Below are 23,847 nucleotides of genomic sequence, written 5' to 3'. Positions count from 1 at the left end.
AGAAGCCATGTGCCTAAGGAATCTGGAAAAGCAAATTCTCAAGTTTCAGATAATACAAAAACTTCAATTTTTCTTTTTTGTTATTATATTTTTTTCGATATTCTTTCTATTATTATATCTTTATTTTTCTGAAAATATACGACCTATAAAGTAAACCTGACCATATCCTCATTTTAAAATAAATTGGGAAAATATAAATATTATTGTAAAAATAATGAATTCGATTGTCAATATCTTCTTTGGAAGTCATAGGTCTTAGGGGATAATGGCCTTCATGTAGGGCTGCATTTAATTAGGCATCACTAATTGCAATTAACAAATAATCATGGTAAATAAATAACTATTATAATTATTATAATAATAATACCTATGAAGTGTCGAATTTTGACCAAGTAGGAAAATACATTAAAGAAAACGACTAATACAACTTGTTCACGTCGGCCATTATTCTGCCCTTTTCACTTTACCTATTTAAGTAAGTTTCAAATCCCAAACTGACTATCAAGGTACGATCGAATAAATCGGAAATTATGATACGTGCCGAGAAATGTGCGTGCACGAGACTTTCAATGAAGGAGAAATATATCATTGACCTCCTTTGATCGGTATAAGTGATAAATGGGTGACATGCTGGCTTACAGATTAGTCAAGTTTCAATGGATATATTTTTTCGGTTTTCACATGCCAGTATAAGGATAAAAAAATAAAGCGAAATAGTCCATTGATGAGACTTAAACGTAGAACATCTCGATTTCGAATTTGTGTTATTATACTAGGACTCCTTCCTTGAGTTTGGATCGATTTGCATTTGCCAAATAAAAATAATAAGAATAAAGGACATACATATATAAATAGATTCCTTGGTTTCTATCTTTAATTTTTAATCCTTTCGATTTAAGGTCTCCTCTTTTGCAAGTTGGCTTTTTAAAGAGGGCAAATGGTATCAACCACCAAATCAAGAGATCTTCCCTTTTTTTCTTCCTCTCAATGTTCACCTCTCTCATGTAACTCTAAGCTTTTATGGCTAAAGATATTGGACTCATGCAAATAAATAAATAATTTGTTTTAAAGTTTAAAATAAACATTATTCAACATTATTAATCGCTCAATGAATTGCATTTGCATCATAAAAACACAATTAGTTTAACCTAAAGCGGGCAAGCTCCTCTCCACTATTGATTTCCCCATCTCACATCTCATATGATCAGCTATAATTTTTGACACAATACGGTGCTCAGATTTCTTGTTCGATAATCCTTTCCTCTCATGATTTCATTTCATGGACTTGTGATTCCAAAGGGTCAATTATTTATGTGTGAAAGGAAACTGAAAAATGAAAACGAAGAAAAAATGAATTAAATGAAATCTTTTATTTGGGTCAAGAGATGAGCTTGACCTTGCAGCTTAATGGCCATATGCTCCTCTGCCTGCTCACCTTCTCCACTACATAAATCCTCTCTCTCTCTCTCTCTCTCTCTCTCTGTTGTATTATACTGGCAAGGTCACATGTCCATGGAGACACAACCAGACCCACCCAAATACTCATCCCACATGGATGTTCTTAGCTGCAAACACAGCCTCTCCCTCTCTCGTCCCACCTTAAACAAACATTTCCTCTGCTAACTCCCCTCCCCTCATCATTGACTCTCACTTCCCTTTCCACCATTCCCATTCATCCATTCACCATCATCCCCATCTGTTTTCTTCTCCTCTGCCACACACTCAAATCCTCCGTTCTTGGATCTGCAGAGGAGTTCCCTAAGAAAGAACACTCCGTTGGACTTCCACTTGGGTAGATTCATATGGGTTGGGGGTGTTTCTTGGTTGCTGCTAGAGTTTGAACCTTTGCTATAGTCTGTTGGGCAAATTTTTTCTTTCGCAAGTTGGGTTAGAAGAGACAAACAGACAGCTTCATGGGCGCCTGCATTTGAGCTGTAAATTAGCTGGAAAAACAGTGACTTTTTGCAACAGTTTCCATTTCTGGAAACCCATTGTTTGGAGCTGCATTAGCATGGAAAGTCCTCTGTTCCTTAAGGCTGAACTGGAGATTTTGTCCTTGTCTTTGGGATTTTAGTTCTGTGGATTTGCTCTGAAAATTTCTCAGATTTTAGGGTTTTGAGACAGTTAGTGTCAGTCGATTGTGTCTCTGAATTGCTGTGGAGTTGAACAAGGGAGTGGAAATGGCTGCAAAACTTCTGCATTCTCTGGCAGATGAGAATTCCGATTTGCAGAAACAGATTGGCTGCATGACGGGTATCCTTCAGCTCTTCGATCGGCCTCATATGATTGCCAGCCGGAGAATGAACCAGAAGATGCTTCCTCCTCCGGGTAACTCCCGGCACCTCGACTTGCTTAACTTCATGCTAATTATTAGTCTGTCCCTTCACTGGTGCAATTCTGTTAGCTACTTTTGTGTATATGCCTAATGCCGTGCTGTTCCTTTGTCGATAATACCACATTTTCCGCAGTCAGTTACTCGCAGATGAATCTGCTGCTTTGTATGTAAACTCTCGGGAGATCGGTGGTTGTATATAAAACCACAACATAGTCCATCACAGATGTATCGTGAAAATCTTGATTCCATGTCTTCGCCTAGTTGAGAAAGCCTTGAATTGGAACCTTATGCGTCGAGCACTGATGTACATATTCGTCAAATCTTCTTCTCGGCAGGTACATCCCAGTTCAACAAAATCAATGTAGAAAGGAATCTTCCCAATGTCTATATTCGGCAAGCAGCTGATGTGAGTGATCTAAATTCATGATCTCGCTCTATTAACTTCTACGTGTATGTAGTGTGTGCCCATATTCATTCCCGATAAGCAGCCCTATCGATAAATGATGTCACGTACTTCTTATAATGCAGGACATAAACTTCCACAAGTCTGTGAACGAGAAGCAGCGAGTTTCCACGGAATCTTCGAGAGCTTCCTTTTCGTCCTCGTGCTCGTCTTCCATGTCCTCTTTGGAATGCAGCAAAGCAGCTCAGCCCGAGCCATCTTCATTTGACCGGATCATATTCCCAGAAACCCCCTCGAGGGATCCCATGATTAACCAATCCAGCACCACCTCCACACACCTGTTCCGACATTCCACAGACCTTAAGGACGTGGTCAAGGACTCCATGAACAGAGAAGCTCGGGGGCTCTCTGTTAAAACTTCTTCGAAAGAGGAAGCAATAGCATCGGCTTCGAAGCGCAAAGACTCTCCGAGGCCTCTGCCTCTTGATAAGAATCAAACCGTGCAGACTGATTTAAAGGAGTCTTTGAGGGTTCTTGCTAAGCTCCAGGAAGCTCCTTGGCATTTTCACGATGCAAGGGAAGTTCCCGGTCCTCGGTTTTCCTGTGATGGAAGGGAGGTGAACAGGTTATCATTTGAATCTCGGGAGACCATCAAATCAAGCCTGAAGCTCAAAGAGTTCCGGAGACTTTCACTGGACAGTAGGGAAGGTTCAATACTGAGAAACAACAGGGACATGGGCGAGAAGGTTGAGAATCTTCCACAATCATCAGGAACTCAGTCACGCCCCACGAGTGTTGTGGCAAAGCTGATGGGCTTGGAGGCTTTGCCTGATTCCGCCACATCGACCAGTTCTCAACTTGCTTCCATGAAAAGTGGTTCCATCGGAGAGTCCGATCCTTTCATTCGACCGCTGAAGACAAAGGAACTAATGCTACCCATTAGAGGTTTTAACAAGTCCCCTAGAGGTGCGATGAAAGAGCCTACATCTCCGCGATGGAAGAGTCATGAAAAAGTCATGAAACCCATCTCAAGGTCTCCAAATGAACCGGCTCCGTGGAAGCAGATGGATGGGAACCGAAACCTTCAAAAGGCGGTTCCTAAGCCTATCAAAGTTCCAGAAAAGTCAGCCAGTTCCTCTCATTCGGTTTATGGCGAGATCGAGAGGAGACTGAAAGATATTGAGTTTAAGCAATCAGGAAAGGATCTCAGAGCTCTGAAGCAGATACTAGAAGCAATACAGGCAAAGGGACTGCTCGAGACCCGAAAAGAAGAGCAGCCCTCAAACTTCGGGATGCACAAAGATTATGAGCAGAGAGGCACGACTCCTAGCAAGAACCTAAGGTTGGAAAACCAGAAAAATCCCCGGAGAGGCAGTAGTTCGAGGGCTTTTGAGTCTCCCATCGTGATTATGAAACCCGCAAAGCTTGTTGAGAAATATGGCCTTAATAATTCCGTGGTTTCAGAGAATTCATTTCCCACAGATGCTAAAAAGGTTGCACCGAAGACCCGAAAAACTAAAGATCAGACTCCAAAAACTGAATGCAGTGATAAGAAAACCAGCGGCAGGATCATGAGATCTTCTCAACCTTCGTCGAAGCCTCATAAGACCCCGAAAGAGAGCTCATCAAGTTCAATAAAGGGGTCTGGTTCCGTCAGCCCAAGGCTACAGCAGAAGAAGCTCGAGTTAGAGAGATGTTCCCGGCCTCCCACTCCTCCAGATCGAAACAGGTCGAGAAAGCAGCCCTCTCAGGCCATGTCCGAATTCACTTCTCCAGGTGGCAGGCGCAGGCCCAAATACCTGAACCAGCGTCCAAGTGATGACCAGTTAAGCGAAGTCAGCAATGAGTCCAGAACATTGAGCTGTCAAGGAGACGACTTATCTGTTCATTCTGATGGAAACAATGCATCGGACTGTGATCCAATGCAGAAGGTAGAAACTATATCTTCTTTTTGCTGGTCTGTTCCAAAAGTTTTGGAAGCTTTCTTCTTGAAATTTTCCCATTGACCGGCAATTCTGATTGTGTGATTTTCTCTCTCTTTTTCTTATTGTCGCCAAATAAGTCAATTTTGAGGTTGGGTGAAGAAGATGAACCATTAGCTGAGCTCGCTTCTGGAGCTGCCGAGCACCAAAGTCCTGTATCGGTTCTTGATGTGTCGGGATATACGGACGGTGCTGCTTCTCCTTTAAAAGAGGAGTCAAACTCTTTTAAAGGTACACGTTGTTCCATATCGTTGCTAGTCTTTCAGCTTCTTTTATTCAGTAGGTCTCACTGAGGATGCTTATCCATTAAACAGATGAAGGTGTAGGAAATTCTATTCCCGAAGATAGCTCGAGCCCCGGCCCCGTCTCGGAGATCAACCGCAAGAAGCTACAGAACATCGACCAGTTAGTGCAGAAGCTGAGGAGACTAAACTCTACCTACGATGAAGAAAGAACAGATTATATTGCGTCACTCTGTGAGAACACAAATCCCGACCATCGATACATCTCGGAGATACTTGTAGCCTCGGGACTCCTCCTCCGAGACCTCAGCCCGAACTCGGCCCAGTTCCAACTCCACCCTTCAGGCCACCCGATAAATCCAGAGCTGTTCTTCGTGCTTGAACAGACCAAGACAGGAGCAGTAATGGTCCCCTGTCCAGAACCTGACCCCGAGAAAGCTCGGAGAAGGCTCATATTTGATTCTGTGAATGAGATTTTGGTTCAAAAACTGAGCATTTCGGGAGTCATCTCTGAGCCCAGGCCAGGACCCAAGAAGCTTGCGAGGAAGACACTGACAGCACAGAAGCTCCTGAAGGAACTCTGTCATGAGATTGAAGAGCTCGAGAATAAACAACCCGAATGTGCACTAGTACCGGACAAGGATGACCCTTTGAAGGGGATACTGTGGGAAGATGTGATGGACCGATCAGATGGTTGGAACGACTTTCACGCCGAGACTTCGGGAATAGTCTTGGACATTGAGAGGTCGATATTCAAAGACCTGGTGAACGAGGTCCTGATCGGGGAGAGCAGGGGAATGAGAGCGAGGCCAGGCAGGCGCAGGCAGTTGTTTTCCAAGTAGTGAAACTATGTTTCGGTACTCTCGGTTTCAAGTCGGATACTCAGAGCTTGTCGTAATTCAGTTGTTTTCACTTAGATCTACGACCTTCCGGTATTTCTTATTTTGCATATATATAATTTTTTTTCGCTGAATCGAAATAACCTTTGATCATAGAGGACCTTTTTTTTTTTTCCCTGCCATTGGACCGTGAAGTTTATGATCATCTCATCTCAGATTAATTGGTAATGAATGTGATACTTAGAATACAATTTTCCTTTTGCTTCTCTTGTCCTAACGATATTTCACGTTCATCCAAAGGAGAGACCAACACTACACCTCTACAAATATTCAGGAAAAAAATTCATCAAAAAAAAAAAAACACTACACCTCTATATCCTCTCGGATGGACAGATGCTATCTCGGATGGGTGAGAAAAGAAAACTATATACTCTCGAAGTAACGATCTTTCCGGTCGCATCGCATGGAGCAAATACAGAGCTCTTAAATTTCACAAATGACAAATATAGATTGCACTAAGCGCAGGAAATAATTTAGTGGGATGAATGCTAATGCTAAATCAGTAAGCATAGACAACAGAGCCATCAACCAAGTTCCCAAAAATCCGGGTCTCGGCTATGAGTCCAGACCTCGAACTGGATTGGTGTCAAGGGTGAATGGATCACAAACGTGGTCGTGCATGGACTTTAGATTGATGAAAAAGAGGTGCTAAAGATTTGATACAGTTATCTTTAAGTAAATAGTCTGTCAAAAAGCAAGCGCTAAACGCCTCCGTAGCATAGTGGTAGTGCGTTCGCTTCGTAAGCGAAAGGTCGCGAGTTCGATCCTCGCCGGGGGCTTTTTTCCCTTTTTAACTCCGCTACTGCATGATATGGGCCTGGGCCTCGAGCCCAAAACCTAAGCATGCAATGGACGAAAATTTACGTTTCCTTCTTCAGTTATTCTTTTCCCCCCTTTTTTGCGGCCCATGATGAAACTCTGCATTGAGAATTTCCGGAACTGATTCGACACTGAATAAAGGACCTCCTCTCATCGAAGAACAAGTACTAAAACCGCATTGGAGATCGACAGTGACCCGAGCGATTCCTTTGCTGCGATGCACACATGGTGAATTGAGTATATATCTTGATAGATAGATCGCGGCATAGGCCAACCGCCCAATCACGCGGACCTTGCCCTGGCGCAAACGCTCTACCTTAATAAGATCCTGTAATATCAGTGCCAATCTAAACGCAAATAAATAGATAATTGAATGCATAATCTTAAATTTTACCGGGCTTACATGGGTTTGGACTTAACTTTCAACTTAAAAGTTCGAGCTGATAAGTTGTGAGATCCAATCACATATAAACCATTCTATTTTCTTTTTAGTTTTTTGATGTGGGATTAATTTTTCCCAATTGACTTTATATTCTTAACACTCGCCCTCACGTGGTACCGTGTGGTTTTTCTCATGATTTGCCTACATGAGCCACGTGAACCTCAACCGTCCCGCCCTCAACAACTTACCTTGAGCCGGTCTCTCATCTCTTCCGGACTCGGGCCTTAACTGCCTCGAGGTGGGCTACTTCTTCCACACTCGGGCGAGGGGGGATCAACTACTACGAGCCGGGCTTCTACTTCCGGTCTCAGACTTCACCGGCGTGATGTGGGCTCCTGCACATACGCGTCCCCAAGATCATTACCATGGGCTTTGATACCATCTTAAATTTTATCGGGTTTACATGGGCTTTGACTCAACTTTCAACTTTAAAGCTCGAGTTGATAAGTTATGAGGTCCAATCACATATAAACCATTATATTTTCTTTTTAGTTTTTTTATGTGGGATTAATTTTTCCCAGTTGACTTTATATTCTCAACACATAATGATATATGATACTTCTCTTTCGTGGATGTTACATGTAGAGATGGAATTAATTTGACATTTACAAAATGCTATATACTCATGAATATCGTATGACATATGTCACGGGCGGCGCGCATATAGTAGCTAGCGTGTGAGTATACGATCGAGCACGCGTGCACATGTATATGTTTGTACTGATGTATGATATGGATAATGTTTGTGGTACTCTTTTTAAGCTCTTTTTAGGTTAGGACCACATACACTCATAAGAGAGCGAGCCCACCTTTAGTTTGATTTGATTCCAAAATTTAAAGACTTTGGCTTTAATTGATTGAAATGGTACGTCTTGGATCAAGTGAAGCCCTGACCTGACCCGACGCAGTAGTCAGTACCACTCCCTCGATCGTCTCTGCTATCTAACTCGGACTCGTCTCTAATTCTCTTCCTTCACTTTCATCAATTCCGGTCGAACTTTTACTTTCTTCTCTTTTCACTTTCATCCACTCTCGAACTTTACTTTCATCAGAAGAGGTGAACAATACCCTCTAAGATCGACGACGTACGACCAAAGTGGTAGAATTAATCACAGTCCTAATTATAACGAGAAAATTTACCAACCGGGGTTGATTTTTTTGCGTTTTTAATAATGCGATCGTCATGTAGTTAAGTACATATGCATTATAAAGTTTGCAATATATGATTAATCTAGCGTTTGGTAGAGTGGTTCTTCTGCCAATTAAAGGATGTGGTCCTGTCCATGAACTATAAATTACTGAAATTGGGTACTTTTAACTAGTTTTTTTGCATTAACTATACACCATGGCCTACACCAAATTATAGGTTGAGATCCAACTAATTATTTAATTTGGGCAGAAATACATTAAAAGTCATATGGCCCATAAAATAATCCCTCTCCCTACTTATGCACTGTATCACATCTAAATTATGACTATATATAATTTCATTAGACAAGCTGATCTAGAAATAGTAGCACCCTAAAATTCAAGTTAGGAGATTTCATGCATCTAGTATAATAAAATAGAGACTGTTTTAACTTTTAAGGCTAGTAATAATAATAATGATTATGATGCTGATGATATCATCATTATTATCATATTATTATTGCTATTATGAAGATCCACAACTACAATAAGCATATATGTTTGATTATTACCCACGATTCTTCTATAGGGGTTGGTATCAGCTATATGGTGTATAATAAATCAATATATTTATTGAATACATATATACACACTCTATGTGTAACACAAGATTCTTATTTAGGTACTTTGAGATATATATCAAGTTCTCAAAACTACGTACACATGACCACAAGCTAATTCTCCAATCTACATTTTCATGAATATATATATATATATATATATATAATGATCTCTCATAAAATGTACATCGATATGCTCCTTATGATCAAATAACACCACACACACAAAGATGGTACATGCATAATATGTATCATGAACATAAGTATATAACCTGAATAAGACTAGGAAATTATATTTATCTATGTACGACTGATGGGCACATAGTTATGTACATGTCACAATTGACAATTCGGACCTCTTTAATCCCATCTAGGGTTGCTACAAGTACAAGCCGTGTATGGTCTCTTAATACGTAGGGAACTGTGGCAATCTTTTTTTCCTGGTGTGAACTCTGGTATCATGAAACTCAATTGGGCCCCAATTAATTCACTCAAGCCGAGTTGACCTACTATGGGCACTGCATGAATTTTTTTGTATTCGCAAGGACTCAAACTCGAGACATTACTTAAGCGGAATAAGCGCCGAACCGTTTGAACCTACATTGGTTGGGCAATTTTATTTTAAGTAGTACTACGATTCTTATCTAAATGGTCTGTCACTATACTAAATAGTTCGTCGAGCCTTGAGAGATATGGAGAGTAATTATACAAAGTTGTATAATAGTCCTTCTTAACTCATTTTTATAGCCTTGCTAATCCGTGATCCAAATAAGCAGGAAATGAGTGGGTCGTCAAATAGGTAGCGAATTCTAATCCCGTGAGAAATAGCTCGTTGAGGCCTAAATACAAATCACAGATGTTACTTTTATATATATATATATGGACTCCATATTTGTACAACCACACGAAGTGAAAAAATACTATAGTTTTACTCCATGGTACATTTTTAAGTCGATATATTTTAGTGATACAACACGTACTTATAAATTAAAGTTGCAACACTACAGCTTTATCAACACTACTCGTGCCTTGTTATTAGTTATTTTATTATTTCTATTACATTGTATTAGGTATTGGATCTCCCTTATAACAAAAAAAAAGCTTTTAAAACAGAATATAATGCTAATGCTTATACAAAATAAAAATCCTTCATTTGAACTAACAACTCTCCCGCCACACCCCACCACAAAAATAAAAATAAAAAAAGGAATCCTTCCACATGATATAAATACGAACATAAAAACACACTCAAAGTACATATGTTTTAAAATAGGGGCAAGGTATATATATATATATATATACATGCGCGCATATATAATATCCCGCAAAGAGGTGAAAAACGTTAACGAATTAGAGAAGGATAGAGAAGCATTAATTTATATGGAAAGAAAATATTTTTCCTTTTTTTTTTTCTTAATCTAAGTACTTGTATTAAATAATTGAAGAAATTGAGAAGCCATACAAAAAGGGGTTAAAAGATCATCATATGAATTGCGGATCAACTCATTATAATATTGTACAACTTACCAGTTTGATACGGTAAATATCGCAGCGCAACCCTATATATCCGGTGATGAGATGGCTAGCTCGTGTCAAACTCAATGAACAAGGCATCGACATGTATATATGAATAAGGAAAGACTGAGAGTGCTGCTGAGTTATTTGAAAAATTGCGAGCATTATACAATTTGTGTCCTATATAGATAAAATATAGCACAAGGAATATCAATAACCATGACAAATCTCTACGGTTTGAAAGCTAGTCTGCTTCCTCATCATCTTGGCTTTGAGTATCGTCTTGAGAATGAAGAAACTTGGTATTAGTGTTTGTCTGAAACGATTTCATCTGCGGGTTGCTTAGATGGTGCGATGGCACAACAGGTTGGTAAGAACTCGAGCTCAGCAATTGGAAGTGATTTATCTGTCTCGAATCATTCTCGGTTGATGAGGCTGCAAGGTATGGAGGGTACGTAGGAAAGAGAGACGGCGCCACCGTTTGGGGACAAAAATATAATTGAGATCTGGACGACAAATTAGCCAATAAAGAGGAAGAAGAAGGCAGTGATGATACCGAATTCGAGTGGAGAAAATTCTCCATTTGATGTTGAAATCCGCCGACGTGAGATAGAGATAAGTTTGATGGCTCCCATTGGTTGTACGAATACGGCATAGCATTATTCGTCAAACCCGATGGTAGAGAAGAATATCCAACTACCGGAAAGAAGTTCTGAGCTGATGGTTGTGCATAATGACCACTGAATCCAACATGCTTCTGCAACTCATTCATCTCGATAGATTTCCCTTTCTCATCACCAAGAGGCTCCGTCTGGAGTACTTCCTTATCTTTCGATGTCAATCCCAAATCGATATCCCAATACTTTGATGACTTAACCCTAGCTGTGGTGTCACCATCTCCATCAACATTGTCATTGATCTTGATTCCATGCTTGCTTAGAAACGTCGAATTACTCATAGGAAAGAAGGGAGAGAGCGACAACTGAGAGGTGCTAGGCTCGTGGGGAAGCAGTAGATTGCCAAGATTTCTCGATCCGGAATTGTCACCGAACATTTGCTGGTGGAACTGTCCGCACCCCTGAGGCATTTGTAAGGGTGGGAGGTTGTCGATGTCTTGCTTTGTTGCATCAAGTAGCCAATCAATGACCTTGCTGGGCTGGCTAAGCCCGAGTTTGTCTTGAAGATCGTAAAGCTGAATTGCGGTCGGCACTGAGAGTCTGATTCTCCTGTCCCTCAAACCCCTAATGGTGCACACCTTGCTGTGCCTATCCTTACCTCCAAATGAACGCGACACACGCACAATTCGAGGGTTCCTGAAACTCGACCACTGCCTCGAACTAGAAGGCACCGCCTGGGAATTGATCCTGCCGTCATTCTTCTGCTCCTCTAGTTTTGCTTGGAGGCCAGCCTCATCCGTTGAATTTGTGATCATCTTACTCCTCTCATCATTTGGGATACAAAGAAAGCAGTTGTGTAGTTTGTTCAGATGAAGCACACCCTACTAAGAAATAAATGAGATAAACATCAAATTAAAGACATGGATCATATATAATTCTTATGATTCCTTAAAAATTTCTGGAATTCAAAAGACATCATCTAATGACTACATTCCACTGTATGAAGCAGATCGCTAACCGAAGAGTCTTTCTCTCTTGAAAATTTTCTTATACCATTTGATGATCAAGAAGATCCACAACTTTGCTTCATTCATGTCCTCTTAATTTTGATCTGATCATCATCACTAAACCAGTTACGCGTCCAAAATCGATAAAATTAGGGAAAAATATTGGAGAAAACTTCATTTAATTACCAAACCAATAGTTTTGCATTCCAAACGAATTCTGTTCGGACTAAAAAGAAAGAGAACATTTAACAGTAAAACCATCTGAGAACTTCATCTGTGTTCGGTTTACTGCTTGCTGAAGCTGTGTTTTTTAATTTGAATTAATCAACTTACTTCGAGAAGAGAGAAGCTCAGGCGAACCTTCTAGCAAATCAGCGACACCAGCTCTTGATCGGCTTTCCCGATTGCCAATCGCATGGACTACTGAGGAGGAAGATGAAGACGACGAGGACGAGGATGAGGATGAGGAGGGAGCTGAGGAATAAGGGGTCTAGAGAAAGAGAGCGAAGAGTCGAAAATGAAGGTGAATGTGAATGTAAATATTATACTTTTTTCTGATTAAGATATTAATTTCAAATTTTATTTTTGTCGAATCACAAAAAGATATAATAAAAGGAAAAAATACTTATTTTTGTAGCTAAGTGGGGAAAATTAGATGCCCATGTCGCATGGGAATGCTACAGGAAAGGAACAGCATATTGGAGTCTGTTTGGTTTGTCAAAAAATCGACACGTCAACTTACTGTTTGGTTTGTCAAAAAGTCGACACGTCAACTTAGCGTTAAGTTCATATATTCTAGATAAAGTTTATTATTTAATTTCTGTATTTATGTGGCGAGAATAGTTGTGAGCTAGGGTTAGGTTATGAATTTTGAAGCCAAGAAGGGGGACCATGGAAAGCTATAGCATATATTATTGAGAGAAAAAGAAAAGTTAGGGCTTGCGCACTTTATTCAAAAACCAGAATAGCTTTACCATTTGCACAAGAGGTATCGATGAAACGCATGCTTGCTAGCTAGCTTATCATCTACCACTGAAAATGAAACGAGAACTCCTTTTCTCGAAAACCCTGATGATGCCAAATTACATATTCTCGAAGATTTTTTCACGTAATATAACTATAACACACACGCATATATAAATATATATATAAATAATCGGTTAATTAGTCTAATAATTCAAATCAAATGCCTAGCTAGTAGCCAGCTTGCACAAAATATATTATTCCATTGAGTTGTGATGCGAATTTAAGGATAACTACTTGGAGACTAGAATGAGTACCATATGGTACGATTAGTTCATCTTATTATGCAAAGACTATTACATTAATAAGATTTCTCAATGAAATTAAGAAGGATATTTCTACAAAAAGGATGGTGAATGGTCCATTCAAGATCTACGTTTACAAGTGAAAGTTATGTTTTTCAGTCTTTGTCGAGACAATAATTTTTTTAAGGTCATCTCTAACAAAAACCTTTGGCTCTATAATTACATGGGTATTTAGTACTACCAATTGGAACAAAATATATCCTCTTGGTAAAATTTATGCATCCAAAGCTTAGTACAAGAGAAAATAAAACCAGTTATTATTAGTAAACAAAAACAAAAATAAAACCACAAAGTGTCATAGTTATATAGAATTGTGGCTTCTCAAAGTAGTGGTAAAAGGGAGAGGCAACTGGGAGTTTGATCAACAAGTTTAGATTGGGATGGCATTTTTGCATACACATACATCTCTCTTTCTCTCTCTATCTCTCAATCTCTCTCTATCTCTCAATCTCTCTCTCTCAACATATAGCAACATACGTATAACTATATATATACGTTTATTGAGTGAGAGTATAGCGCAGCTACTGCACTTGTAATTCTAGTTGAGGGACCAAAAGGATGAAGGTTCTTTAAAGCATCCACTCACAGTGTGAAAACCACATACATGGACCACACACCACGACGCCTTTGTGATTTTCGGTAATTATCGTTCGGTCCACACAACTTCAATAGCTCGTGTATTTCCTTAATAAAGTAATAATTAATATTCTCCAACAAGTTCTAAAACAATTCTTTTTCTTTTTTGGAATTTTTACCTCATATATCTCATGATTTCACCATTTTTTCAAATTTTTTCTATACTTTTAAAATTATCAAAAATATCTCATAGTTTATATTTTTTTTTTCAAATCTATCCCGGTGTTATATTTTCTGTTAATGAAACGTAAGTAGACTCCAAATCTATCTCATGGTTTTAATTTTTTTCTCAAATCTATCCTATAGTTTTAATTTTTTTCTCAAATCTATCCCGAGTAAAGGGCCGTAGTGGCAAGATCGTTAAATATTGAAGGAAGATATAATGGCAGAATAGATTTAGAAAAAAAATATAAACCATGTGATATTTTTGATAATTTTAAAAGTATAAGATATATTTTAAAAAATAGTGAAACCATATGATATATGGCGTAATTTTCCTTTCTTATTTTGGTAATAATTTTTTTCTGTAGGAAATTCTAATTCTTTTACCTTGAATTATATCTTTCATGTACATATATATATATATATATATATAGATAGATAGAGCTAGGTATCCCAAAACTGGCAGTATTATCCTACCCCAAAAAAAAGGCAGTATTATAATTTTATATATATATATATATATATATATTGAAGTACTCTTCAGCAAATTAAAGTGATATCCCACAAATGTTAGAGAGCCATCAAGATCTTAATTTCGACATTATAGGGGCACAGTGCAACAAAGAAATTATACAAGACATCAGAAAAGAAGGGACCTATATCCTATTACTCAACATGTATTGCATTGGTGTATATCCGTCCAATAAATCAGACTAATCCCATCTCTCAAAATACGATGCGGGTGGAGCTCAATCAATTACATGTAGTTGTCCCATAATCTGTTTAAACTTTATTGTGTTTCTCTTTTGGGTAATTTGTTTTTGAGGGCTTACCTTAATAATCTTGAAAGAGTTAAAAAAAAAAAAAAGGAATCTGCTCTGCTGCATGCATTGTACCGGAATTATTGAAAAGGGGTAATAATAACTAAATAAGAGAGTTGTGGCAGTTGCAGTTGCAGTCAAAAAAGTTGAGAAGCTCTCTGTCTGATCTCTGTCTCTGCATAATTTTGCCGGTTCTTATACAGAGAAAAGAAAACCCTAATTCTCATTACAGTTTGAGCCCTACAAAAACCCTAAAGACCTGCCCACTTGCAGCTTTTTGGAAGAAGCTGCAAGCAGCACCAGTGGATTTGAGAAATCCCCACAGAGAAAAGGTTCCGCATTGCAGCACACCTTTTGATCCACATATATATTTATCCAACTTGACTTAATTAATTGTATATATAAATTCATAGTTAATATTTTTTATTATATAGGAGGGTGAAAGTTCTGTAAATACGTACTTATATAAGTGTAGCATATCTACTCAGAATTAAAACGAAATTAGTCGCATAGCCCGCGGAATTGTATTGAAATATAGTCTACTCGAAAAGAACCTTCAAGAATTAGTGGGAGAAGAAATGGGGAAAAAAATGTGAATAAGAACTTTCAGGAATCGAAAAGAATTAACGGGAGAAGAGTTCAGGGAAGAGGAGAGTCAAAAATAATTTAATGGCAGAGAATAAATTTAATATGATAAGTAGCATGCTTGAAAGTTTCTGATCGCACAAAAAATTTTAGCAGCAGTTTCTCCTTGCACGAACTGGAAATTCTCATTAGAATACTCCGAATTATATAATATATAGATATAGATGAGGGTTCTCTTATTAGGACTAACGTTAGGGCCAGGGGAGTTTTAATCAACAGTCCATCCACAATTTCCCTGCATCAATAGGTATCAAACAATAAGCTGCACATTATATATATATATATATTGGTATTTCCTAATCTCGCCGGGATCATATGATTTTCTCGCCGTGGTTAATTATCTCTAGCTCTTAAAATTAAATATGGTTTCAATTGTTGCACAATTGTCGCAAACAACATGAACGGCATTAAGAACATAGTAAGTAACGTAATTAGATCGATATCAACTTTGATCATAGAATTCAAGAATGAGAAGAAACACTTACAAAAATTAGAAATGATAGTTAATTTGGTACCGACATCGATCATGGATAGGATCTCCTAACTAATAGAGTGCAATATATATCACAAAGTGGACCATTCGGTCAAAAAGGTGCATCCCTGCATGCCAATTATTTACTATCACCATCATCATCGACAACTCTGATCTCAGCATTAATCATATATTACATCAGATCAGCTCAGTTGGAAGACAGAGAGAAGAGGAAGAAGAAGACGACGCGCACACACATATCCTAATAATTAAGTTGGTTGTGGAAGGCATAAATATAAGCTTATCGATCCACATAGATACATAAACAGATAGGTTCTATTGGTTTTTCTTTTATCAGTTCTTCATGACTTGAGATGCAGATCATCATACGAATAAGTGCACTGAGATCTCAACCTGTCGAAAATATTCCGTGCAAGTGCAACAAAAATTCTTACTCGAGAACAACAAGGATGAGCGATCAAACATCCTCGGAATCTATGCATATGTGTGTGTGTGGTGTGTGTGTGTGTGTCTTGGCAGCTGTATTTACAATTACAGATAGATGGAATAATATCATTTTTCCCAATTCTTTGGACTATCTAACAATTCCTTCATTTTTTATTTGTAGCATATGAGTAAGCATAGATAGTTGAATACAAAAGTAGAAAAAAGATGGGAATTGAGCATATAAAATCTATACCGCTCGTTATTTTCAAAGAGAATCCAAGAATATTATCTTCTTCCTTCTTTCTTTCTGCTTTAAGTTTTTGACTGATATCTCTATCAGATCTCAGGCTATACCGTTTCTATGAACTGCACACATATATTCATACATGTCAGTGCATAAAATGATTGGTGAATGATATATTGTATTTGCTACACTGATTTATCATTGTATCCATAATTTTTTCATATATTGGTTATAATTCCCAGAAGAACATACATAGAGCCCTATGTATATATGTATATATATATATGGACTGCACCTGCATTCTTACTCTCTATATTCCATTTGGCATGAGTCCTTTCCTTCCAGCTTTTAGCTTCAGAAGAAAAAATATATATATAGACAAGTGTAGAAAAAAAAAAGACTTATCAGATTATCAGTCAGTACTGCATTGAAGAAATTAACAGGAAAAACTGAAGTTCTTCTCTGCCAATATCTCTCTCCTCTCTCTCTCTCTCTCTCTCTCTCTCTCTCTCTCTGTGCTTACTGAAGAGGCATTAAAGTGCCTGTCCTGCCTTGCTGCATACGATGCTCAGGTCAGGGGACAGGGACAATTTCTTTCCCCTTTTCCTCACGGCCACCCATAATCATGATGAACAGATTTTGTTCTATTATTTAACTCCTGATCAGCTCGATCGATTCCTAGTTGAAAACAAGAACCTCATTTCATGATCTAAGAGATGATTGGAAACCGGCACCCATATCGATATCATTGCATCATTCTCATGGCCATATGTATATTCATATAGAAAAATCAGCCTGTGATGGTAGAAGTCGGAAAAACCGGACGGTACTGTAGATTTTCTCTTCCTTCTTTTTTAATTTTTTTAATAGAATATATAGCAAAAATTTGGCTTATCTACAGACTACATATTGAATGATGTCTGATGGGGCAATAAGGGTCTTGCTGCTTTTTTTTTTTTAGTGTGCACCACTTAATATTCGAAAATTCAATGAGCTCGGATTGACTAAATTTGAGTTAGATCGGCTTACTAAAGAGTAAACTCTTTCTTTTTGATGAGTTTTTGATGAGTATGACTTTTTAAATTATAAATTTTATCCATTCACAATACTTGAACCGAACACCTTACGTAAAATATAGAGATGTTGAACCCAATCCATCTCGGTCGCCTCGCTGCAATTTTAGATTTAGGCTTTGGGTAGCCAGCCTGGCCCTTCTGTTCGACCTATATATATTGATTTGTCAATAATGAGCCCTTAGAAATCAGTAGAGGTTGTTATGTCTATTGGGCTGAAACAATTGATTGCATCTTCCTGCCCATATGATGTTAGCTGCTCACAGATTTTCATGGGCCTCACATATGCATGATGGATTTACGCGCAAAATGAAGATCACTGCATTATTGGTACGTGAGACAGGTACATCGACTAAGTAAATCATAATTTGATCATCGTATTGTCCCGGATGAGCAAACCAAACACCTCGTAACAAAGTGATGACAGACTTTTCAGAGTTTTGAGTGTGGCCAACAATCGGATCGACATCATGACAACTGATCTTTCTCATGGAATGAAAATGCAGCTATTAGAGGAACGTTAATATATCTACTCAAGGACAGAATCATCTCAACTTCTGCAAATTTGAGACCAAATTCGAAGCTGCAAAGGCGGCGGATCCACCGACGATGCAGACCAGGGCCACGGCTGCCTGAACAGCCACTTCCCATGGATAGTCCTCAGGCACGATGTAGACACAGGCAGGGCCTAGGAGGAGCAGCCCGAGGCTGAGCGTGAAGAGAGCGCTTGGGGTCCCTGGGTCGGTGGCTGCCGATAGGACTCCAAGCTCCTCGGCCTTGGAGAGGAGGCCGAGCTTCTCGATGGATGAGAGTGAGAGCCCGAACTTCTCAGCCGCTGAGAGGAGGCCGGCTTTCTCCGCCTTGGTCAGGAGCTTGAGCTGCTCCACCCTCGTGAGCAGCTTGACTGGCACCCCACCCGACGTTGTACCCGGCCTGGGGCCTGGTTCCCCCAGCGGGAACACGGTCGAGCCCTATGTCACAAATGCAAGGCAATGAAAAAACCGGTAATGGGATCAAGACTCGCATTTCAATCGAGGATTTCTCTCAGGCAAGGTACGGAAACATCAAACGTAACTCAAAGGGGTAAGGACATGAATCTAATACGCCAACATTGTCATTAACACTTCTTTGTCTTAACAAAGAAAGCCATCCGATATCGAAACACAAGCAGGAATTAGAACACGAAGCACAACATGAGAATCAACCGACAGTCTCCGGTTCCTATGATCATATTTCACCGGAGGATTTCTCTAACAGGCATCATAGTTTTTGATACGATGGGGAAACATTATAAGAAACTCGAAGTCTCCAACAGGCTAGAACATGAATAAGCCAACATTGCCATGGACAGCCCTTTCAAATCAAAGCTTCGACACGAATTAGAACACAAAGCACAATACGGAAACAAACCCGGCGGACTCACCCCAACCCTCCCCCCCACCCAACCCGACCACATGTCACTGTAGGCCAGTTCTTGGACCCAAATAGAATTCTCAACAGCAAGAAAATCTAAGTTCCAGTGAAGGTAAAAGAAAAGTTCCCATCTTTCGAACGAGAACTCACCTTTCGGGAGCTGACAATTTTGGTAGCAGAGGGCAGAGGCCTCTGGGTCGCCATGGACCGGACCTGAAGCAGAAGAGGTGAGGAGGAGGCAGAGCACTCTGTTCTCCTTCCTCCTCCTCGGCCCCTGCCACCGGAGCTGGAGCTGGAGCTGATCAATGGAGCTGCCCTGCCGCTGGAAATCGCTGCGCCGTCCATAGATCTTTTGGGCCTGTGAAGAAATGTGGGTCTCAAGCAGGAAGCATCACACTCACCTCACCTGAGCGGAGGGGATGAAGATGAACGATAGCCATGGAAGAAGAAGTGTTCCCCAGTGATTGCGCATCCACGTGGCACCTCATGATTTGCTGATGGGATAAATGATATGTTCTTTTTTTCCGGGTAGGAAAATGATATGCATTTTTTTTTCATGCATAGGAAATTCCAACAGAACTCTTTATCAGAGGGACATATGAAATTTGCATAGTTATAAGCACTTGTGTAATTTACTTCAAAAAATATGTAATTTACCTTATTTGTTTGTAATTTAAATGAAACTTAAGGTTTTTTTTTTCCTTTTCACAAATTAAAGTAATTTACGTTGATTTTATGATGAAATCATTTTAAACTTATTGTACTATAGATATTTCCAAAAATTATACATTCCGATACCTCATCATTTTATGATGAAATCATTTGAAACTTGAACTTATTTCAAAATTATAAATGCCGATGCCTCATTTTAAGTTCTAGTCAACAGTTTAAAAAACAGGTCTCTAAGTGGATGTTATAGTCATGAAATGAAAAGGCTGGATTGAACATGTTAAGCCTGCGTTTAATCTAAAAGTGACAAGGTTAATCCAACTAAAAGTATCAAACGTTTTAGCGTGATAAGGTATCATTGTCATGTTAGATGGACCCATATGAGAAACTAAACTCAAACCCTAAAGTAAATTAGAAGAGATATTATCGTTCCATAACAACGTAATTTATTAAAATTTAAGTGAAAATCATCAACTTTGATAGGTCCAATTGATTCAACAATAGACACTTGTTCTCTTAATTGAGAAATTGTTCTCCTAAACGAGGTGGACTCAATTCTTGTGATTAGAGAAAATTTACGTCGAGAAATCTCATTTATCAAAATTGTGAAAATTATTTTGAAATTTACTTAGTTATCAACAGTTGTATAATTTACTTCGAAATATACGTTCTATTTGTTTGTAATTTAGTAGAAACATAAGCTTTTTTTTCATTTACAAATCAAAGTAATTTATGTTGATTTTATGATGCTATCATTTCAAACTTATTGCACCATAGATCTTTCTGAAAATTATACATTGCGATACCTCATATCGATTTTAGATTCTAGTCAACAGTTAAAAACGAGTCCTTGGATGGATGTTATATAGTCATGTAATGAAAAAGCAGAAAAGGACCATGTGTTTAATTTAAAAGTAACTATCTGATCGGTCGATCGCTAATTATTCAATGGATTAACTATAGCATATTATTAGTCGTGATCGTCTAAACGCATTAAATATCAATGGTATTAATAAAGTTGATAGCATCAAGAACATTTACGACTTAGAAGGATTTAGCAAAACTCTTATCTGCGAAATTTATCCCCGATCCAAACGCCTCCTAAATTTTATTGCGGCTTCACATCTTTACCCTCCCCTAAAAGCAGGTTGTCTGGGGAGACCTGAGGGCATAATTGTCCATTGGGCACAAGCCGTGGCACAAGCCGTCGACCGTAGCGGAAGCGCATTAAACCCCAAAAGACCAAAATCTCGACAGGGCTTCTCAATCGTCTCTGTACCTAAAACCCTAGCTCGATCCTTCCAGCTCTGTGCCTGTCTTCCTCCGAGCTCATCAATGGCGGATCCCGTGATTTCTCTCGACAAGGTCAAGGCAATCTGGCACTCCCAGGTCCACGATGAGAACAACTGGGCATTCAACATGGTCTCTCTCTCTCTCTCTCTCTCTGAAGCTTCACACTGTCCTGTGTATGCTTGTGGAAATGAAAATCTATGTTCTTTGTGCGATGGAATTCCATGAAAGAGAACGAATTTGATTTTTCTGCTGAAAACATTTTAGATTCTTCCAGGAAACGGAGATTAGGTATTTGACGATGGATTGATCAGTTGTATTGCTGCAGATTGAGCTAGCGCCTGAGATGTTACCAACTCGTCGATAGCTTCGTTTCTTTTTCCTTTTTATTTATATATTCACCATTGTCTCCGTTGTAGTGAAGTTATTTTATAGCCTGAAGAAGAAATGGTGGTCAATTGAAATTCACGATAGGTATTCGCTCATAATTCAAATTTTTCCGTTATGATCGCATTGGTAGAGCAATTTATGTTGGAACAAAAGGGCATAGCTGCTTTGGAGGCTAACAGTGGTTAGTGGAAATCTGAGTTCAACTTCGAGCCGTAGCTGATGCCTGATGGCCAGTTGCTTATGATATGTTGGTTGAGAGCTTTCTCTTTTGGTCTGTGATCCATTCCCAGTCGTAAAGTTGGAACTATGTTTATATCCTCGGGTTGCACATCAGGCGTATGTGAGGTGTAGCTTTGTGACCTGTTGGAAAAAATGATTCGGGATCCTTTTTTAGATTAATGAGAGCATCGGTTTCTGATGAGTTTATTGCTTTACCTCGATTTGTAATCACGATTTGTTGATATCCATTTGGTCAGGTGCTCTGCATTGTTGTCAATCTTATGGAATCAACAATCTGTTCTTAAAATGCGGCAAATGAGTTGCTTTTGTTTGCACGTTTCACTAGTTAGTCTTTTGCTATTCCAATCTTCGAGAGGGAAGGGAGGTTCTACTCTTACCATCAGATTGTTCAATGTGGTGTAATCAAGTTTCTGAAGAGACAGTGTATAAGCTCATGCCCCGGGATTTTTTCAGAGTCCACTGGGAAAACTAATGTTAATTTCTTTTTTGATCCTTTCTTGCAGAAGCTGCTTCGGGCTGCTGGGTTGTTTGCAGGGTCGATACTCCTGATGCGAGAATACGGAGATCTAATGGCAGTCTGAGGTTGGAGGATTGCCGATCACCAGAGCACAATGAGACATCTCCATCCATTTCTCTGGCCTTTGTTTAGCACTTCTGTTACTAGCCAAGAAAAGGGGCAGTGTGTTTGAGAGTCTTGACCTATGTTTTTGCTTGAGAATGGTTCACAGTGGATAGCAATGGGCTGATGTTTCCATTTAGATTTCAATGTTGTAAGTTTCTTTGAACTATTCTATGATCTATGCTCAAACTTGTGATTGTTCTACTTGAGAATTTTATGAAGGAAATGGACGGAATTTCTAGGTAAGCCAGTCGTGTTGAATGAAGTTCGATATTCAAATTTGAGATTGTTCTGGTTCTTGGTAGGAGGATCTTACGTAGTAGTAGTAGTAACCAGAATTGGCCCAAAAAGAAAGCCTTCTATATGATAATCTCGGCTTGAGTTGAAAAACTAACAATGCATGGTTCTTTTCTTGATTAACACCAGGGGATTTCGCATATGTAATGAAAGATAATAGCATTTGAATCAACAAATTCTTTCTCAAAGCCGATCGCGTTATAGATTGAGGATTGCGTTATAGATTGAAGACGAACACGAAGAGACTATCTGCGGGCTGGCCTTGCCCGGCCTCGCATCCAATCTATATATGTCAAGGTTCGGCTGCTGTGAGGCTACGGGCGCAGATTAACTCCACTGGGCCTGAGAGGTCTTGCCCAGGCCTGAGGAGCCCAGCTCACTGTCCTGCCAAGACCAATTTTATAATTTGCTGAAGATTTTTGTTCCTTTTTTTTAATGGTATATAGTGAAAGAATTTACTTGGTTTGTTCTCATCAAATTATTATGATAAATTAACATTTTAATACTTCCTCGAGAATTAATGATGCAAGCTGGTTTTCATTAAGACGAGTATTTTTTATTTTGAAATATCGAGTTTTTTCCTTGGAAATTGTTTTTTTTTAAAGTTTTTTTTCCTTACCAAATACGATAATTACTGTTCAATTTTATTTTCGATTCCTCATATGGAAGCTTGCCAGTTATGCCCCAAAAATATGGAAGGCCAATTGCACTCTCTCTTTTTTCATGCAATGCACTGTGAATTTGGAAAGATAATTATTGTGAAACCGAGCTGACGTGGAAATACAAAATAATAAATAAAGGAAAATATAATGCTTCACCCTCGTCATGAATTTACGGGCATGCAATAAATTGCCTCAAACTTATTTTCCATTTTTCCCTATTAGCACACTCTCAATCCTAAAATTACAAATTGCACCCCAATTTTAGCTACAAGTTGCACTATATATATGAACTACTCAAAGATGGCAATTTAGCCATTAATGTTAGTATACATTACTTCTTAATATAAATTTGTAACCCGTACCATTGCAGACCGGGAGACAAAATAACCTAGTGATGTCATAGGCAAAAGCTTAAGAAAAGAATAATGTT

General features: G+C 38.9%; 4 protein-coding genes and 1 non-coding gene across 9 annotated transcripts; 3 read left to right on the top strand and 2 right to left on the bottom strand.

Moving 5' to 3' along the window:
* Nucleotides 1-1,427: 1,427 nt before the first annotated feature.
* LOC116213920 (protein LONGIFOLIA 1) lies at nt 1,428-5,973 on the top strand. The gene is made up of 5 exons (XM_031549067.1): nt 1,428-2,328; nt 2,671-2,741; nt 2,864-4,669; nt 4,801-4,951; nt 5,035-5,973. The coding sequence occupies exons 1-5, from the start codon at nt 2,181-2,183 to the stop codon at nt 5,802-5,804; spliced, it is 2,946 nt and encodes a 981-aa protein (XP_031404927.1). The 5' UTR covers nt 1,428-2,180; the 3' UTR covers nt 5,805-5,973.
* Nucleotides 5,974-6,568: 595 nt separating this feature from the next.
* Nucleotides 6,569-6,640, top strand: TRNAT-CGU. Its single transcript has one exon. It is a non-coding gene; the product is annotated as a tRNA-Thr (tRNA).
* Nucleotides 6,641-10,509: 3,869 nt separating this feature from the next.
* Nucleotides 10,510-12,540, bottom strand: LOC116213138 (transcription factor TCP5). 5 transcript variants are annotated; one of them, XM_031547977.1, is made up of 3 exons: nt 12,343-12,540; nt 10,942-11,886; nt 10,510-10,820 (listed from the first exon to the last, which is right to left on the bottom strand). In XM_031547977.1, the coding sequence occupies exons 2-3, from the start codon at nt 11,815-11,817 to the stop codon at nt 10,788-10,790; spliced, it is 909 nt and encodes a 302-aa protein (XP_031403837.1). In that variant the 5' UTR covers nt 11,818-11,886; nt 12,343-12,540; the 3' UTR covers nt 10,510-10,787. The 5 variants fall into 5 exon arrangements, with proteins under 5 accessions (XP_031403837.1, XP_031403835.1, XP_031403836.1 ...); XM_031547975.1 differs by having other exon boundaries at nt 10,510-11,886; nt 12,370-12,539; XM_031547976.1 differs by having other exon boundaries at nt 10,510-11,883; nt 12,370-12,539.
* A 5,594-nt stretch (nt 12,541-18,134) lies between these two features.
* LOC116214832 lies at nt 18,135-19,674 on the bottom strand. The gene is made up of 2 exons (XM_031550311.1): nt 19,401-19,674; nt 18,135-18,808 (listed from the first exon to the last, which is right to left on the bottom strand). Exons 1-2 carry the CDS (start codon nt 19,593-19,595, stop codon nt 18,383-18,385), a joined length of 621 nt encoding a protein of 206 aa, XP_031406171.1. The 5' UTR covers nt 19,596-19,674; the 3' UTR covers nt 18,135-18,382.
* A 1,466-nt stretch (nt 19,675-21,140) lies between these two features.
* LOC116214833 (mitochondrial import receptor subunit TOM5 homolog) lies at nt 21,141-22,704 on the top strand. The gene is made up of 2 exons (XM_031550312.1): nt 21,141-21,341; nt 22,343-22,704. Exons 1-2 carry the CDS (start codon nt 21,255-21,257, stop codon nt 22,418-22,420), a joined length of 165 nt encoding a protein of 54 aa, XP_031406172.1. The 5' UTR covers nt 21,141-21,254; the 3' UTR covers nt 22,421-22,704.
* The last annotated feature ends 1,143 nt before the right edge of the window (nt 22,705-23,847 follow it).

This window comes from Punica granatum, chromosome 7 (assembly GCF_007655135.1).
Source record: "Punica granatum isolate Tunisia-2019 chromosome 7, ASM765513v2, whole genome shotgun sequence".
NCBI classification, from domain to species: Eukaryota; Viridiplantae; Streptophyta; class Magnoliopsida; order Myrtales; family Lythraceae; genus Punica; species Punica granatum.
Note: the sequence above shows the minus strand (reverse complement) of the source record. Positions and strands in the feature narration are given on the sequence as shown.